Raw genomic sequence first — 17,794 nt, 5'->3', positions numbered from 1 at the left:
GAAACAGGTATTTTCATGATTTTCAGAGGTCATTTTAGATGAGAATTACCAACGAGTACTTCAGTAGACCGTCGTCTTGTGACATTGGGCCAGAAAAACATACCATTAGGGGTTTCCAGGGCCTTTGAACAGGAACCGGGAGCAGAGTGTGCACCAGGTCGTCCGGCGGGGCCTGTCATTAAAATGGATGAGTAAGGGAAGCCAAGTCCTAAATTAATAAACATCCTTACTTAATAATTTAACACACACCAAAATTGAAAAAATCTCAGCCATCGGCTCCCTGAGCGACACATAATTCTCCTCACGTGCCCAGTAACACATTGACACTAAGACGCCCCTGACTTAATCACGTTGAGTCAGAGCATAAATGATTCACTGAGTCCCGGTTCTGGGCTTGTCAAGGGTATTGCTCCCATCTTTCCTGGGTTGGACGGGACTCTGATCTCCTGTCTACATTTAGCTAATTTAGAATCGTTTGTTATTATTCATTTCATTTATTTGTTGTTTTGTTTTTTTTTCCTTCCTCTCTTGGGTTATCCGGGGAATAACAATTTAGCAGCTCAGCGCAAAAAGAGTCCCTTTTTGAGAAGCAAAAGCAAGGACAAAGACAAGTCTCCAACGGCCCACCCGACTCTCTCTAAACGCCTGCGGTTCTGGTCCTCCTCTGACATCCCATCCTCTCCTAACGAGCCTGTCCCTTTTTCAGAAATTGGAGATTTCTAATCCTTTCCCTTTATCATACCATTTTCATCATGTCTCCTCCTTCATTTCTGAAATTCAAACAAACCAAAAAAACAAAAACAAAAACAAAAAAAGTACCTAAAGGCCTGATGACCTATAGTGGACCCCTCCTAGGACCTCCTGATCCTAATTTCAAGCCAAGTTTAAAGTAGCCTGCGTGGATTCTGATTTCAAAAGAGAAGATGAGTTGTCACACCCCTGGACCATTTCTCCAGCACAGCACAGTTGTAGGGGAGCCTCGGGACATCCATGCACAGGTCCTCGGGCCAGGATGTCCGTGCCAATCAGTAAGTGCAGTGGCCATGTGCTGCCTCCCCTCGCTCGCACCTGCAGGCTTATGTCGTGCCCGTGTGTAAAGCAGAACTGGTCGGTTGTCGCTTTGCTTCCTAAAATATACGGCCTCTGTCAAGTGAGGTGTTTTTTTTTTTGTTTTGTTTTGCTTTCTGTTTGGTTTTTTTTTTTAAGACTTATTTTTAAGCAGCTAAATTTAAAACCGCTGCCCTTTCCTCCTCCTCTATCAGAGCACCAAGTTGTTGGCTTTTGCTGACAAGGCTATTTTTCAGACATGCTCTGTGTCCAGAAGGATGTATTGCTCCATTCAAGCATTTTGTATAATTGGATCGATGTTGCCGAGCCAGAGGTCAGCCCAGACGAAGTTTTATGACTGTGCGGTAGCTCTCTGACCTCTTGGACACAGAGGTGAATGCGATAGCGGACAGAAAGACCATCGTCACATCCAGAACGGGGGGAGTGGAGTGCTGGTCGATAGAGGCCTTTAGCTACTGCGCTGTCTCCTGTCTGCTGTCCTTCTTGTGCCATCTTCCTGAGTCTTGCCACATCTTTCCATCACCTGTGTGATCGCTTATGTTTTCTCCCTTCAAGTGACTCACCGTTGCCACTTAAATTTATCTTAAATTAAAGGGAAAGATTATTACTCATGCTGTCGCTGGAAAACCAGTTACCACCATAAAAGCAAGGTAACCATATGAACAAATATCTGTTAAGCTGTTAAAGTTGGTCGATGTGGCACGGAGTCGATGTCACGCGCTTCACCTGAGGGACCCCAGTCCTCTGGGTCCCTGTGTCGCCAGCATGCCATCAGAATCGCCCCATTCTCTGCCATCCGTGCTAACTGTCGCTCCCCTCCACCTCCGCCCCCCGCCGTTTTAACCACACCTGTTGGATGCTTCTCCCTGCTCATCCCCCCAGACTTGAGTCTTGCTTCTCATCAAGGGTATCTTTCAGAATCCAAATTTTGCCTTGGTGTTTCAGGTTGTAAGATTTGGGCACTGAAAACTTCCCCAGTGAGTCCAGACGTGGCATGGCTAAGGCTGCCGGCGGGGTCGGTGTGGCGGGAGGGCACGCTCCGGTCCCTGGTGAGGGGTGCCTGGAGGGGGATGTGCTGCAAAACAGCACTGTCCTTGTGCCCTCGGGAGCTCCAGCTGCTCTCATGTTTGTCTTCCATCCACAGAGCCCATCCCTTGTCCTGCCACTAGGTAGTTGGAGGGTTTTTTGTTTGTTTTTTAAACATTTTTATATAGATTTTGTTAAACAAGGGTGTATGTTCCTGGTAGAAAGTGTAGTGATTTCAGAAGAGCACCAGATACAAGGTAAAAGTCACTCTTACAGAGACTAAGACTTCTTAAACAAATGATTGTTGGTGCCTCAATAAACTCCTCTCTCAAAGCCTAAGAGGGCCGTTGGCAGGATGCACGGATGTCCTGGACCTTTGGGGCTGTGGCTGCAGGCCTGGAGTGACCCAGGGCAGATGCCACCAGGGTCTTCTAAAATTGGGCATCTGAGTTACATTCGGCACTCTTACACCACAGGCGTGCCCCAAGCTCGTGCGTTGGCCTCCTGGCAACCGTGGGTTTGTCCTCTGGAGCTCTTGATCTTTTCCGAGGCTTTTGGGGCTCGCCCTCTGACCTGGCCTCTTGAGGCCTCGCTCACTGGCCTGCAGCCAGGGCCCTCCTGTTGAAACAGCGTCCCAGCTTCCATGCCTCCAGTCCCTGCACCCCAGTGCCCTTGCTTCAAGGCTTCGGTGCAGTAGCCCAGCCCCATTTCTCAATGTCCTTCTCTGCCCCAGGTCCTGGGGACCTAAAACCAAAGCAAGGGTCCCCGCACAGAGGCAGCCTTGACCGCACGGATGCCTCCGCTGACCCAGCCATGAAGCCCTGGCCCTTGGAGCTGAGCTCCCGGACCTGTTCGACCTCAGCCATCACTACGACCCCTTCCAGCTCCACCCCCCTCTCCCGGCACCCAGGCCGCACCAAAGGTGAGTTGTGGGTGCCTGCGGAATTAGAGGGCTACACACCCAGCGTCCTGCCTGGGAAGACCCCAGGCTCACAGAGCACTTAGGCTGTAGGCAGACTAGCTTTGTCATCATGTGGGCATAGCCCCTGCCTGTCAGCTGGGTGATGCAGGGCAGACAGCTGCCCCCTCTGGAGGCCCAATGCCCGGCAGCCCTCACCACCCTACTCAGGAGCTGCTGGCGCTAAGTAGCTCCGGAAGGGAGGTGAGCCGCAGTCTGGACTAGAAGCAGGAGTGTGGAGGCGTTTTCTCTAGGGAGGAAGCGTGACAGTGTTGGAACTGAGGGCTGCCCCATGGAGTGGGAGGCAGGGCTCTGGGTAGCTGAGAACAAGTGATTCGAGGAAGGTTTACAAACCGAACACCTCCCAGGGTGCCAGTGGCCATGGGTGCTCACACTGTTAGATGGGAGATTTCAACATCCTTCAAGCTGTATGAAAGCCTAGGAAATTCCCCTCCGAATGGCTCAGGTGGATCCTGTCAAGTGAAGCCGGGGGATGTTCAGGGATCCCTGGACCCCCGAGGGGAGCCTGTAACAGCAAGGACCCAACCCAGCGTGGGGCCGCAGAGTCGATGGGCGCTCCGCAGGGGTGGGAACTTTCTGTGCCTGTGGTTGATGGAGCCCAGGAGCCGTGAGGAGGTCGTCCCCGTGAGGCAAGACCAGGGTGCCGTAGAAGAGAACGGTTGAGAGAAAGGCACTTAGGTGTCTAAAATACACAGACAGAAGGGAAGATGAGGCTTAATGCTAAAAAATTAAGATGTTCTGTTAATAACTTAAGAACATGAAAATATCCGAATAATAATAATTTAGAAACATGAAAATATCTGAAGCAACTGTGTGGGAAGTGGGGCCTTGGGGGTGTTGGGAATTGGAGAGAACCAGGAGGGGTGATGGTTTTCATCATGCCACCAGCCACTTGACTCCTGGAACCTGGCTGTGTAGGGCGGAGGGTACTGGGCCCTGCCCTGAAGTACACTGGGTTAGCCGTGTGACCCCTGGGGACAAGTGGGGTGATGAGCACAGGGCTGCCTGGCGGTGCTTCTCCATGTCTGGCCAGGCCCTGGAAGCGGCAGTCACTTGCTGCTAGAGGTCAGCTGGGGGGGGTGGGCAGTGGGGGAGGGGGGGTGCCACGTGCTGGCCGGGACAGGCACACCCTGGGCCCCCATTGTCGGCAGTCCCCCTTCCCACCCACCTCCCGGGCTGCGGGCACAGAAGCCTCCACCTCCCCTTGGACTTGCAGCGGACTGCATGGCTCCGGGTCCCATCCTTCAGACAGACCCACGGTCCGTGTCAGCCGAGACCCTATCCCTAAACCAGAGCCCAAGCCCAGGAACACCATGGCTGTTCCTATACCTGCGGAGCCCCCGGGAAGGTCAGTCACCACAGGAGCCCCCGGCCATGCGATTCCCTGCCAGCCTGTTCTCAGCTTCGGGGGGCACATAGCCAGCTTCAAGCAGAAGGAAACCCCCTTAGAATCAGCCATTTCTTTAAGCAAATCTAGTTCCTTTTATTTTACATGCTTTTTTTTTGTTTTGTTTTGTTTTTTTTTAAGATTTTACTTATTTAATGGGTAACACACAAGCAGAGGGAACAGCAGAGAGAGGGAGAGGGAGACGCCGTCTCCACTGAGCAGGGAGCCCAACGTGGGACCCCGGGACCACGACCTGAGCTTAAGGCAGATGCGTAACCAACTGAGCCACCCAGGCGCCCCAAATCTAGTTCCTTTTAGAGCTGAATTTAATAAATGAGATCTGGGCCCTCAGAGTCGCCATTGCATTTAGACCCTTCCAGTAAAGGAAGATAAGGACACCTCTGTGTCCCTGGTTTGTGTCAATAGTTCCAATTCAGATTTAATGTTACAGAAATGTTTTTTTCTTCTTCGATGTCCTCTTTGGGTGTCCTTTCCTTACACGGAACTCTTGTCTCCCGAAACATTTTTTTCTTGAAACTGTGCATCAGGGTTTAAAACGCAGGTGTGCCCGAGCTGCCAGTAACGGTAAGTTCAGCAAGCAATGTTCTCTTTGCGGCTCTTTCAGTCCTTAGATTACATTTCACTAAGGACACTCTGACAGGTTTACATTCAAAATTCACTGCAGATAAATGTGTCTCTCTGTGCGATCCTGGTGACAGTTGAACACAGTAGGGTTTGTTTCCGTTTTCAGACCTTTTTCTTCTTAAATCACCCCCGTGTTTTTTTTTTTTTTAAGATTTTATTTATTTATGAGAGATACAGAGAGAGAGAGAGAGAGAGGGGCAGGGACACAGGCAGAGGGAGAAGCAGGCTCCATGTAGGGAACATGATGCGGGACTCGATCCTGGGTCTCCAGGATCATGCCCTGGGCTGAAGGCAGACACTCAACTGCTGAGCCACCCAGGCATCCCACCCCCATGTTTTTTAACATGCAAAACAGATTTCAAAAATCGGAATTGTGGTGAAAATGTGTATGTACTCCATGTGGTGTAGATATCTTTCCCTGGATCCCTTCCAAAACCATTCCAAAACCACCCTGTACATGACCTTTATTCTTCGTTCCTTGCTTCTGCTCCCATTGTTTCTTCCTGCAAAAATAAGCAAAATAGGGGTGCCTCGGTGGCTCAGCTGGTTATGCATTTCATCTCTTGATCTTAGCTCAGGTCTTGATCCTCAGGGTCGTGAGTTCAAGCCCCACATCGGGCTCCACCCCAGCCATGGAGCCTCCTTAAACCAAAAACATAAGTAAATAAACAAAATATACACACCTTGTTTTTTTCCCCACCTAGCTGTGCCTCGTGGAGACTTTTCTCAGTCTTTTTACGTTTATGGCTGCATGGTAATGAAAATGGCCACATGGTGACTTTTTCGGCCACTGCATCCCTGGAGTTGATTGCTAGTAGGATTGCCATGTCAGAGGACAAATAAACATACGCTTTTCCTACATAAGAGTCTGTAGTTGGTTACAGTGTTCTAGGCGCCCCGTCTTAATTACCAGTGACCTAGGGGCACCCGAGGGGCTCTGCGGTAGAGCGTCTGCCTGCGGCTCAGGGCATGATCCCAGGGTCCTGGGATCGAGTCCCACATCAAGCTTCCGACAGGGAGCCTGCTTCTCCCTCTGCCTATGTCTCTGCCTCTCTCTGTGTGTGTCCCTCATGAATAAATAAATAAAATCTTTATTTTTTTTTAAATAAAATCTTTAAAAAAGAAAATAAAAATAACCAGTGACCTTCCTTCCTCCATAGGCTATAATTCAGATGACAGCCTCTGTGACCCATCCCTGGAGTTTGAGTTCAACCACAGGCAGTACGGTGAGTGCTCAGGCTTCAATGCCCTTGTGCCTGGTTTTCATCAACAGGACTTTTCTTCTGATCTCAGTCCTGTATGGAAGTCCAACATATGAAACAGGCAAAAGTGTGGTGGTTGTGTTGGAGTGGGGAGGGAGGGCCCACAGTCCCTCCAGGCTCCCTTCTGCCTTCCCCTGGGGCCTGGGCATGTGACTTCTGCTTGCATACCTCCACTGACGGGGAAGTCACCACCTCTGAAGTGTTCCACTTCTATTGGCGACAGCTTCCCCTGCTTTTAAGTGCCCCTCAGGTTTGTCAGGACATTCTGGTGACCCACACGGGGAGCAGTGAGTGTGGGGAGGTGTCTCACGGTTCTTACGTGAATTTTGGTGGTCCAGAGTTGTTCAGAATTGTATGTGGTCTTAGAAATGCTTAGAAGCAGTTGGTCCTCTGACTTAGATATATCGTGAGTTTCTGCAGAAAGAAAACTGCATTACACCAGCCTTCCCAAACATTAAAAGCTGCTTTGGATTTTTATAATTTTTGAAAATCAAAAATCCTAAAAGGGGGGGGAATAATTCTTAAAACTCAGAAAGTTCACAGTGAGCTCTGTTTACTTCTAATCAACGAGAAACATAGGTGCCAGCATTATCTCCTACCCTAGTCACTGTCTTTTTTTTTTTTTTTTAAGATTTCTTTTAGTGAGAGTACAAGTGGTGGGGGTGGAGGGGCAGAGGGGACAGGAGAGAATCCCAAGCATGCTCCCTACGGAGCACAGAGCCCAACTCAGGGCTTGAATTCATGGCCCTGAGATCACGACTTGAGCTGAAATCAAGAGTCGGATGTTTAACCAGCTGAGCCTCCCAGGTGCCCGCCCTACCCTAGTCATTGTTTTAAGCATCTTGTGATGCAGAAACCGGCATGCCGCTTCTGAGAAAATACAGAAGAGTTTAATGCACAGGGCCCTTGTGTGTGCACAGGGAGTGGAGGGTTAACACACCAAGGTGCTGGCTGCCGTGCTTTGTGAAGGCGCCTTGAGAGCCAGAGCGACGCTCCAGCAGCTCACCACTGAGGGGTTTTCTTCCTAAGTACTCTGATTCCTTGAGATTTTTTTTTAAGATTTTATTTATTTATTGGACAGAGAAAGCAAAAGAGCATAAGCACGGGGGAGCAAGAGGCAGAGGGAGAAGCGGGCTCTCCTCACAGAGCAGGGAGCCCAGCACGGGGCTGGATCCCAGGTGCCCTCCTTGAGCTTCTCTTATCAGGAAAAAGAAGGAAAAGCAGTAGCTAAATAAACAAAAGTGCATTGAGGGGTGGGGACCCCTGGGTGGCTCGGTAGGTGGAGCGTCCTCCTTCAGTTCAGGTCATGACCTCGGGGTCCTGGGATGGAGCCCCACATTGAGCTCCCTGATCATTGGGGAGTCTGCTTCTCCCTTTCCCTCTGCCCCTGGCTCGTGTTCTCCTCTCTCTCTCTCTCTCTCTCTCTCTCTCTCTCTCAAAATTATTTTAAAAAAGCATTTTAGGTCTTACTGATTTGTGTTAGTTTTCTTTTAATGAAACTTAATTCCTTTTTAAAGGGAGATGTGCGTTCTTTATGTCATTTTTTCCCTTCTCAAAGAGAGGACTGACTCTTCTTTTACACTTTTCTCAAACACCAAGTGTTTATTTGGCTCCTCCCCAAACCCCTTTTGCTATTAAGAGTTTTCCAGATGCCTGCTATTTGCGGAGCACACCAGCACTTGGGAACCAGGCGCCCTCTAGACCCAATCAGAAGAAAACTCTCCCCGGGGGAGGGTAAGCAGCGCACCTCCTAGCACATCTCCAGTTCCCCACACGGTTCCCCTCAACACCAGCTGCAGGCTGAGAGGGATGCAAGGATAACAGAAATGCAGTTCCCGTCCCCCAGGGGTTCATGGTCCAGCAGGACAGATGCTGGTGCGGAGCAGCAGGCTGGCAGGGCTCCTGGGAGAGTGGACCAGGAGAAGCAAGCCTGCAGACTTGAAGGGGCAGCCTGCAAGGGGTGGAGCACCCCTCCTGCAGCCGGGTTCCCCCTAAAACCTGAGAGCTGCCCCACGCAGACTCAGGCAGGGCTGGTTTCTCCAGCCCTTGTCACTATACTGGCCAATTTTTCGCTTGGGGGTGGATGTAGGTTTGAGACAGGTGATGCAAGGGGCTGGCAGACCACGAGCGACCGGGAAGAGCGAGCCCTCCGTCTCCTCTGAGGGTCCCAGCTCTCGTGCCTGTGCATCACTGAAGTGTGCAGGCACACTCCCCCTCGTGCACACATACACATGTAGATATGGCTGTTTCCTGGCTCCCACCCTCACCAGGTTGCATGTGTTCTAGAAAGCTCTGTGCAGTAATAGGAATGGACATTCCCACCTCAGCCTCAGTTGGCTTACTTTGAGCCGTCCTTGGTTTTGGTCTGCTTACTGTACTAGGGTTCAGTGTGAGGCTTCTTCTAAGTCCTAGCCCTGGACCCAGTAAAAACAATAGAGTCGCCTACTGGATGCTGTGCCTCGCACTCAAGTTGACAGAGCTTGAGCTCCTGATGGGAGAACAAGGAGAACCCCGAAATCCATCCTTTCTGAGGACATTTGCCTTAACATTGTTGGCACAGAGCAGCTTTGTTACGCAGCTTTTCTCAGATGGTGTGGTCCGAGGCATTCCCCCTCCCTCCACCCCCTGGCCGTTGAGGCTGAGTGTCGCTTCCTTTCAGTGTCCCGGCCAGACAGCTTGGAGACCAGTCGGAACGCGTCCAGCGACAGCTCACCTCTTAACCTCAAAGGTGGGTCAGCCTTGGCCTCCGTGCAGTTGTCGTTGTAGTAGGGTCTTTGGTTCTAGGCTCATGTCACTTTTGTGGTTAAAGCGGTAATCGTCACGGGCTCCACCACCGCATCACGCATTTGCAGTTCCAGCCTGCATCATGCAGTATCAGGTGCAGACCCAGGCGATTGAGTGAATCCCTTTACCCCCAGAGCCCAGCCAGGGCCTCTAGGCATGGCACCCTTGCTCCAGATCTGAGCTACTTGATCTTCAGAGTGGGAGTAGTAACCATAGTTCCATCCATGTTGGTCAGAGAGCACCGTCAGATAACTTTGATTCTTTTACATGTTTTGACCATATTTTAATAGCGCATAGTGTCTTCTGTCTTAGCAGACATTTCTGTGCATTTGAAAAGAATGTATATGTGGTCCCAAGACTAGAAACTTCGCAGATTTTTTTTTCTGCTAACATGCACATGACCAGCCCCTAGAAGAACCCTAGCATGTAACAGGCGCTGAGTAAATCTTTTTTTTTTTTAGTAAATCTTTAATAAATGAATAGATGATACCTAATGTGTGCAGGGCCTTATAGCAATTAATATTAGATAACAATTTAAATTTCACCAGAAGCTTACACTTCTTTCTGAAGTTGTTCTGTTTTTAAATGCCAGACTGAGAAAGGGATGGAGTGGGGAAGGAAGCCTCTTACACTGCTGGTGGGAATGCAAAGTGGTGCAGCCACTCTGGAAAACAGTGTGGAGCGTCCTTGAAAAGTTAAAAATAGAGCTACCCTGTGACCCAGCAATTGCACTACTGGGTATTTACCCCAAAGATACTGATGTAGTGACCCAAAGGGGCACCTATACCCCAATGTTTAAGTAGCAATGTCCACAATAGTCAAAAATATGGAAGAAGCCCAGATGTCCATCGACAGATGATGGAGTAAGGACGTGGTCTATATATACAGTGGAATATTACTTAGCCTTCAAAAAATGCAGTCTTGCTATTTGCAACCATGTGGATGGAACTAGAGGGTATTATGCCCGCAAAGTAAGAGAAAGACAAATACCATATGATTTCTCTTGTGGACTTTAAGAAACAAAACAGAGGAGCAGAGAGGCAGGGAGGGAAAAAAATAAAACAGATGAAACTAGAGGGAAACAAACCATGAGAGACTCTTAACTCTAGGAAACAAGCTGAGGGTCGCTGGGAGGTGGGGGAGGTGGGGGATGGGGTCACTGGGTGACAGGCATGAAGGATGGCACGTGATGGGATGAGCCCTGGGTGTTGTGTGCAGCCGATGCATCACTAGGCTGTACCCCTGAAACTAGAAATATACGATATGCTCATTGAATTTAAATAAAAATAAACGAATGAACGAAAGCATGTATGCTTGCAAAACTGAAATCCTAAAGCTCTCCCCCAAAAAAGTGCTTTTTAAAGTAGGCTCCACACTCAATGTGGAGCCCAGTGCAGAGCTTGACCTCATGGCCCTGAGATCAAGACCTGAGCTGAGCCCAAGATCAAGAGTCAGGTGCCTAACTGACTAGACCCCCTGAGCGCCCCTTTCCAAAGTGTTCTTCACACCAGAATCCCCACCAGGTTCTCGGGCAGGGTTCTCTCTCTTCTTGCTGAACCCAAGGAGCACAGAGCCCCCTGGAGGCAGATGAGCCGAGGAGGGAGACTCAGGTGTGCTCCTCTGTTTCTCCCCCACCCCCACCCCTGTGCCCCCCAGGTTCCTCCGACCAGCTCCACGGCAGGTCCGAGAGCTTCAGCAGCGAAGACCTGATCCCCAGCAGGGACACGGCCACTCTGCCACGGGATGCCAGCACCCAGGGGCGCAGTGCCCCCGGCCGCCACGAGTACCCTCCACCCCGGAACGGGCCTCTCCCCCAGGACAGTGTCCAGAAGAGAGGCACAGCCCAGCTTCACGCGGGGGCCCGGCACTGCTCCGCCTCCCCGAGCAGTGAGATGGTCACCCTGGAAGAGTTCCTGGAGGAGAGCAACCGGAGCTCCCCGACCCCTGTGAGTGGCCCAGAGCTCGGACACAGCATCCCTCTCTTCCCCCGCCGCCTCCCCGCTTTGGGGCTGGGGGCAGAGACCCTGGCAGCAAAGTCACAGAAAGGGACGGGGCAGCAGTGGCCTGGCCTGGGGGTAGGGGAGGATCCCCACTAGCCTGCTGGCAGCCAGCCCCCGACCCCAGGGCCAGTGGGCGCCGTCTGTGAGGTGAGCAGGTAGGAGGTTGCCGCCAGCATGGAGTGGGGGATGGTGTGTGGCCACCCTGGGGAGCTTCTCAAGGTCCAGCCGGCATCCCACTTGGCAGCATCAGGGTCTCACGGTGGCCCTTGGGGTGGAGCCCTGAGTACTGCTTACCCTGAGCCTTCACCTGCAGGCTCGGCAAACTCTGTAAAGGGGCAGTATGTTTTAGGGCTTCCGGGCCCCATGTTCTCCTACAGCTGCTCAGCGCTGCCGTTTCAGGAAGAACAGCCTGAGCCCACCTGGCAATGAACGGGCATGGCTGCGTGCTGACAAAACTTCGCTAACGGACGTTGACCTGTGAATTTTATTTAATTTTCGTGTGGCCCGTAATGCTCTTTAAAAAAAAAATTCCAGCTATTTAAAAATGTAAAGACTTTTCTGAGTTCCTAGGCCATACAGAGGATATGGCAACCCGAGACTGAGCCCCAGCTATGGTTGGCTGATCTGTGCTCTGCAGCTGCAGCCCAGATGTCACGGACATTCAGATTTCCTCCTCTAACCCCTCCCAGGGCTCAGGGCAGCTCTTCCTGAGCTGTGTGTATCTTTTACACACTCCACCTGGCTTCAGTCTTGTGAGCAGTTGGGCGGCCGGACAGATAACTGGGCTATCTCGCAATGGAGATCTTTCAAGGATTTTTAATGCTTCCCATGCCTCCATGGTATTCCGCTTAAATAAACAGTGGAACTTTCTTTAGCTCCTCTGTAGTAGGCCAGGGTGGAACCCACAGTCTTGCTCGGTGGGTATTTACTGAGCACCTACTCTGTGCTCTGCAGCATGCACAGGGTCAGCTCTCCAAAAGCAAAGCAAACCACTTAACTGGCAAATTTTTGCCACATACTTGCTAGTGCTGAGTCTTATGGTCGGCCCTGAAAGGAAATTGAAGAACATGGTCCCTGCTCGCCGCCGCCCCCCCCCCCCCATTCTGTTCCTGTCTGGCAAGCACTTACTCTATGCACCAGGAGTTGGAGAAACCCAGCAGAAGCCCTGCTGCTCTCGGGAGGTTTGCCACTCAGTGGTTTGCACGCAGGCTTAGCCGGTGGCACTTGCTGGGTATGATGGGGGGGCTCCCTGAGGGCCTGCATCCATACAGGGTTTCCAGATGATGCTCTGGCTGTTGGCGTGCGTCTAGGCATCCCACAGGTAGCCCTGATGTGGTGGAAAAAATGAGGATGGCCCAGAAAGCAGGGAAGCCTGAGATCAGAAGGCTTTCCTTCTTGACCCTTTTCTGTGTACTTGTCACAGTGAGTTTCCTTTCCCTTTGCAGCTCTCAGGGGACCCTGCTCAGCTCAGACATGTCCCTGGTAGTCACCCTTCCTTACTTATGCCCCATATCAGCAACCATCCCTTCTCAGCCTAAACAAGCCCAGAAGGATCTATGGCTGTTCATGCTAGGAGCTGATGTGTGTGTGGCCCTGGAGCACCACCTGCACCTCTCAGCCTGCCATCCCCAGGCACCTGACCCCTCCCCTGAGCAGCCCCAGGGAAGGTACAGCATGCCCCACCTGTGCCTGCACTCCCTGAGGGAACAGGGTGTCTCAGGATGGGCTTGCTGGGTGGCCACATGGGGCTGCATATCAAAGAATTAAGAATGTCCATCAGGGAGCTGGGTGGTGCAGGCCGCAGCTCCAGTCAGACAGCCGTGGGTGAGCTGTGGAAGCCCCGAGGCTTCAGCTTCCTTACCTGTTAAAGGTTGTTCTAGGCCAACCTCAACCTCGCGAGGCCTGCTTTGAAAACTAAGGGAGGTGTTAGCTTTTTGGTGGTTATGCAGTGCCTGGCATGCAGGAAGCTGTCCGTGTTGATGACCACAGCCTCGCTGCTCCCTCAACCGGAATCTGTGGCTTCAAATAGCCTAAAATGGCAGACTGTGTCTCTGTCAGGTTGAACATCCAGATGCTTCCGTGGACCAGGAGTTGTGGGCAGGTGCAGGTGGTTTCTGAGCTCTGCTGCCCCCACGACAGGTCACATCACCTGCCATGGGAACATATTTCCCTTCCTGGTTTTGCAGCATCCATGAGCCTAAGGAGGAACCACCACTTGGCTCCTCCAGGCTGAGGTCCTGACAGAGGCCAAGGTGACCAAGCGGCGTCCCCTGCCTTGGCCTCGGCAGCTGTTTGCCTGCAGGGTGGTGATGGAGGACTCAGCCTCACTGGTCAGGGGAAGCCCAGCAGGGTGGTGACTTGAGGGGAGCAGCCTGGCAGCTGGACTGTCCCATGCACTTCTTTCCTCCCCTCTGCCCTCCACTTCCCACCTCGGGAGTCGGCCTTTGTGGACCTCACTCCCTGACCCCCACCCCCACCCCGCCTGCCTCTCGCAGACAGAGAATGGTCCAAGTGGCAGTGAGGGCCCTGGCAGGCCACTGTGCCCCCGCAGTCCCACATGCCCGCCAGCCGGTCCCTGAGCCGGGCCTTCAGCCTGGCCTCCACCGACCTTCTCTGGGCCAGCTTCTGTTGTTCCCCCTCCCCTGTGGCCTGGACAGAGCCTTGAGTGTGCACGAGTGCACTGGGCTGACTGGGGGGAGAAGGTCTGGTGCCACCAGTAGCTTCCTCCTCCCGCCCTGCCAGGTGAGAGGGTGAGAACAGATGGGGGCCGGGGAGGCAGGCCTTCCGCCCCGACCTCTCCATAGACTGGGGGAGCTCTGAGGGACGTCCTCTCCCTGTCTGCTGTATCCAGGTCTGCAGAGTTAGGCGGCTGCCACATGGCACCTGGGGTCCCCCACCGGTGACCCACATACCTGACCAGGGGTGCATGGTGGGGTAGCATTATACATGGACGAGGCCAAGCAGGAGCAGGAAACCGCAGTTCGGCCAGCTGCACAGCCCAGCGGCCGTCCAGGGGGGTGCAGGCTGCCCCAGCACCGCCTGGCTCTCACACCACCTCTCGCCCCTTCTCCCTTCCCTGTAGGACACTCCCAGTTGCCGGGATGACCTGCTAAGTGACTACTTCCGAAAGGCCAGCGACCTCCCGGCCATTGGAGGCCAGCCAGGACCCCCTGCCAGGAAAGAAGGGGCCAAGATGCCCACCAGCTTTGTGAGCCCTACCGTCAAGATGGCCAGCAGCACCTCCGAGGGGAAGCTGCTGAAGCCCGGGCAGTATGTGAAGCCAAACTTCAGACCTGCCGAGGCCGAGGTCCTGCCCGGTGTCCCCCCGAGACAGGCCCAGCCCCCCCAGAGCCTGTCCCTGGGCCGACCCCGGCAGGCCACCGTGCCCCCGCCGTCCCACACGCCCGCCAGCCGGTCCCTGAGCCGGGCCTTCAGCCTGGCCTCCGCCGACCTTCTCCGGGCCAGCGGGCCAGAGGCTTGCAAACAGGAGGCCCCTCAGAAGCCGGGGAGTCCCGACCCCTCAGGGGGCAGAGAACCCGGCAGCCACGCCCTGCAAGGCCCCACCGCCCCCAGCTCCCACTGCCTGGCCCGGGAGCGGACCCCACTTGTGGGAAAGACCGGAAGCCCCGGTCAGGGCTCGGCCCCCCGCAGCCGGGCCCCGGACGTGAGGCGCTTCTCCCTGGCTCCCCCGAAGGAGGAGAGGCTGGCCCCGCTGCCGCCGTCCGCCACGGCCCCGGCCATCGCCGCCGTGGGGGGCAGTTCCTGTGGCAGTGGTGCCGCGGCCCCGGCCGCCAGGACCAAACCCCCGACGCCCCCCAACCCGGCGGAGGTGGCCGCCATCACCGCGGTCCGGGGCGTGCTCGGCCTCTCAGAGGGGGACGGGGCCCCAAGGCAAGGCCACGGCGCGGGGCTCCCCGCGAAGAGCCCGGGGAGGTCTCCTGACCCTGCTCCCCGCGCCGGCCGGGCCCCGGAGGACTCGAGTCGCGGGAGCAGCCTGAAGAGCACGCCGGCGTCCCCCGAGCCTGGAGGGGACCAGCAGACGGTGTGGTACGAGTACGGCTGCGTGTGACTCGTGACTCGTCTGGGCCCGTGGCGCCCGAACCTTAAAACTACTGACTCACCTTGCAATGACGATGGCCTTTTCTTCTGTCTGCCTGTGGTGTCGGGAAAGGGTTTGAGGATGAGGACGGGCTCCTGGGCCCCTCTCCTGCTCGTTTTGTTGATGGAAACACTGTGCCAAGCCCTAAGAGGATGTCGCCCCCGGGTGTGTGCGCGCGTGCTCTATCTGTAGCCTCCAGCAACTGCTATCTTTTGAACAATCCACTTCAGCTTCGGGACACTCAGAACACAGTGACCAAACCGACTACAAAGTAGACACTATTGAGCACGTCCCTGTAGAACACTCATTTGCAACTTGTCAACCTCTCTTAAAGCACGCACGTGCATGTGTGCGCGCATGCTTTTGTGCAAACACACATTCACATAGCCAAGCCCTAGTGGCTCTGGAAACTCCATACCCTTTTCCTAAAAGCCATTTGATCCTAAGAGAAGTCCAGACTGGCCAAACTACAAATAGCTCAAGGACCTCAGGTCGACCCAGAATTAGGGTTGCTGCTGAAAACCAGGAGCGTTGCCACGCCGTTCCTGGGGTCCCAAGCAATTCCCTTTCACCCCAAGGCCAAGGACGCCTTCCAGGCAGGTGGCCGGTGGCCTCGGTCTTTGGCCACATAGACACCTGCCCTCCCTGGCACACTTTTCTACAAACACTGGATGTGCTGGGTCTAGGGGCCGGGGCAGAGAGAGGCGCCTGCCCCAGCCCTCTCCCAGCAAGTGTACATAGTGTACAGAGGGGAGGTGTGCAGGAGGGGGTGCACGCCTGGTTCGTAATGTGCACCTTCCCTGATCTCAGATGTTGATTTATTATTTCTGAATAACTTCTTGTGGTAGAAACCAAATTTCTTTTAATATATTACATATATATGTACACGCTCCTGTGAAATACGTGTACGTCGAGGGGGAATCTATTTATGTTCCATTGGGAGTCTTTTCGATCAGGAATCTCACCTGCTGCTTTGTGTATTTGGTTGGGTTCCTGACACGTTTTGTCTTTCTGTTTAGTAAAGGTGCTCTTTCTGGGATGTACTAAACCTGGTGATTTTTTTTTAAGATTATTTTTTCTTTTGGTTTCATATACTGAGAAAGAAATGGGACTATTAACAAGATCGGTGGTAGGTGTGCTTTGGGTTGTGTATTAATAGCCATTCACTCTGGAACACAAGGACAGGATTGTAATAAAATGAAAAGGCATAGAATCGAGTCCTGGTTTTTCTCACTGGCCGGTGCTGGCGGCATTGGACTGGCTGTCGGGGGCTCTCCAGGCGCCCTCCCGGCCATCGAAAGCCACAGCGCCCTTTGCTACCAGGTCAGAGGAGACAAAGCAAGGTTTCTGTGCTTACCAGACAACAGCTTTTTCCCAGACTTGTGTTTATTTTCGATTAGTAAGAGTTGGGTCCCATTTTGATGTGGGATTCATCTCATGACGGAATCTCAGCTCCCGCCAGTCCTCTGGGTTTTCCCAAGGCTGCTCAGCTAGGAAGGGCCAAATCTGGAATTTAGATCTTTAAGACCTCAGCTCAGAGGCTTGAGTCAGACGGAGGGAGGCCGGCTGTACATACCCACACGGGACAAGATTTTCCTTCAAGTGGTTTTTTTTTCTACTTGCTCCCTCAGTGTCTCCTTCCTCCCTCACCAACCTGTAAGAGCCCCACTCCTGGCCCTTCACTGGCCCTTTCCAAAGCTCTGCGGTCTGTGGCACATGACCGCTCAGGGGGAGAAACCACCCACAACACCTGGGCCAAACTGAGCAGTGGCCACCTCGTGCCTTCCTCCTGTGCGGCCTTGGCAGGATTTGACACCTGCCCAGTTACACCTTGAACTTTGTCTAGGATTCTCTGCCCTCTGGAACATCTCTGCAGCTCACACTTGCCAGCTCTTCAGGCTTTCTGTAGACTCATTGAAAGCTAAGGTGTGGATTATGATTCAGTCATCAAAAAAATGAAATCTTACCATTTGCAACAACATGGATAGAACTAGGTGTGATGCTAAGTGAAATAAGAGAAAGACATGATTTCACTCAGGTGGAATTTAAAAAAATAAGGGAGGGGAAAATAAAGCAAGATGGATCAAAGGGGGAGACAAACCATGAGACTCCTAACTCTAGGAAACACTGAGGGTCACTGGAGGGGAGGGGGGGGTGGAGGAGAGTGGGGGGATGGGCATGAAGCAGGGCACATGATGGGATGAGCACTGGGTGTTCTATACAACTGATGAATCACTGAATCACCTCTGAATCACTGAATCACCTCTGAAATTAATACACTATATTAATTACTTGAGTGTAAAGAAAGCTGAGGTGCTAGGTCCTAGAGGCTTCCCCTTCCACGCACCCCCTAGGGTTAGCTGAGTACTGACCACTCCCAAGGTTGAGGCCTGAGGTTGCACTTGCTGCCTGATGCCCCCGCCTGGGCCTGTAGGCCTCAACTCCTCTGCCTGGCCACCCTCCCCCATCCCCACCCCCACCCCTCTAGCTCCCCTAGCTCATCCAACCATAAGCAGTCCTACAATCACAAAAACCGGAAGCCTG

At 53.2% G+C, this 17,794-nt stretch overlaps 1 protein-coding gene across 5 annotated transcripts in view; it reads left to right on the top strand.

Moving 5' to 3' along the window:
* The window catches only part of CCDC88C (coiled-coil domain containing 88C), a 121,566-nt gene extending 105,103 nt beyond the window's left edge, over window positions 1–16,463 (top strand). For 4 of the 5 annotated variants that reach the window (XM_035719813.2, XM_025442430.3, XM_035719814.2 and 1 more), the window contains 5 exons: window positions 2,828–3,016; window positions 6,266–6,331; window positions 9,027–9,095; window positions 10,808–11,097; window positions 14,234–16,463. In XM_035719813.2, coding sequence (XP_035575706.1) covers window positions 2,828–3,016; window positions 6,266–6,331; window positions 9,027–9,095; window positions 10,808–11,097; window positions 14,234–15,220 — 1,601 coding nt within the window. In that variant the 3' untranslated portion in view covers window positions 15,221–16,463. The remainder of the gene's footprint in view (window positions 1–2,827; window positions 3,017–6,265; window positions 6,332–9,026; window positions 9,096–10,807; window positions 11,098–14,233) is intronic. The other variant, XM_025442431.3, reaches the window with a different exon arrangement.
* The last annotated feature ends 1,331 nt before the right edge of the window (window positions 16,464–17,794 follow it).

The sequence above is a fragment of the Canis lupus genome, chromosome 8, assembly GCF_003254725.2.
Source record: "Canis lupus dingo isolate Sandy chromosome 8, ASM325472v2, whole genome shotgun sequence".
NCBI classification, from domain to species: Eukaryota; Metazoa; Chordata; class Mammalia; order Carnivora; family Canidae; genus Canis; species Canis lupus.
This window is presented reverse-complemented; position numbering and strand designations above follow the sequence as displayed.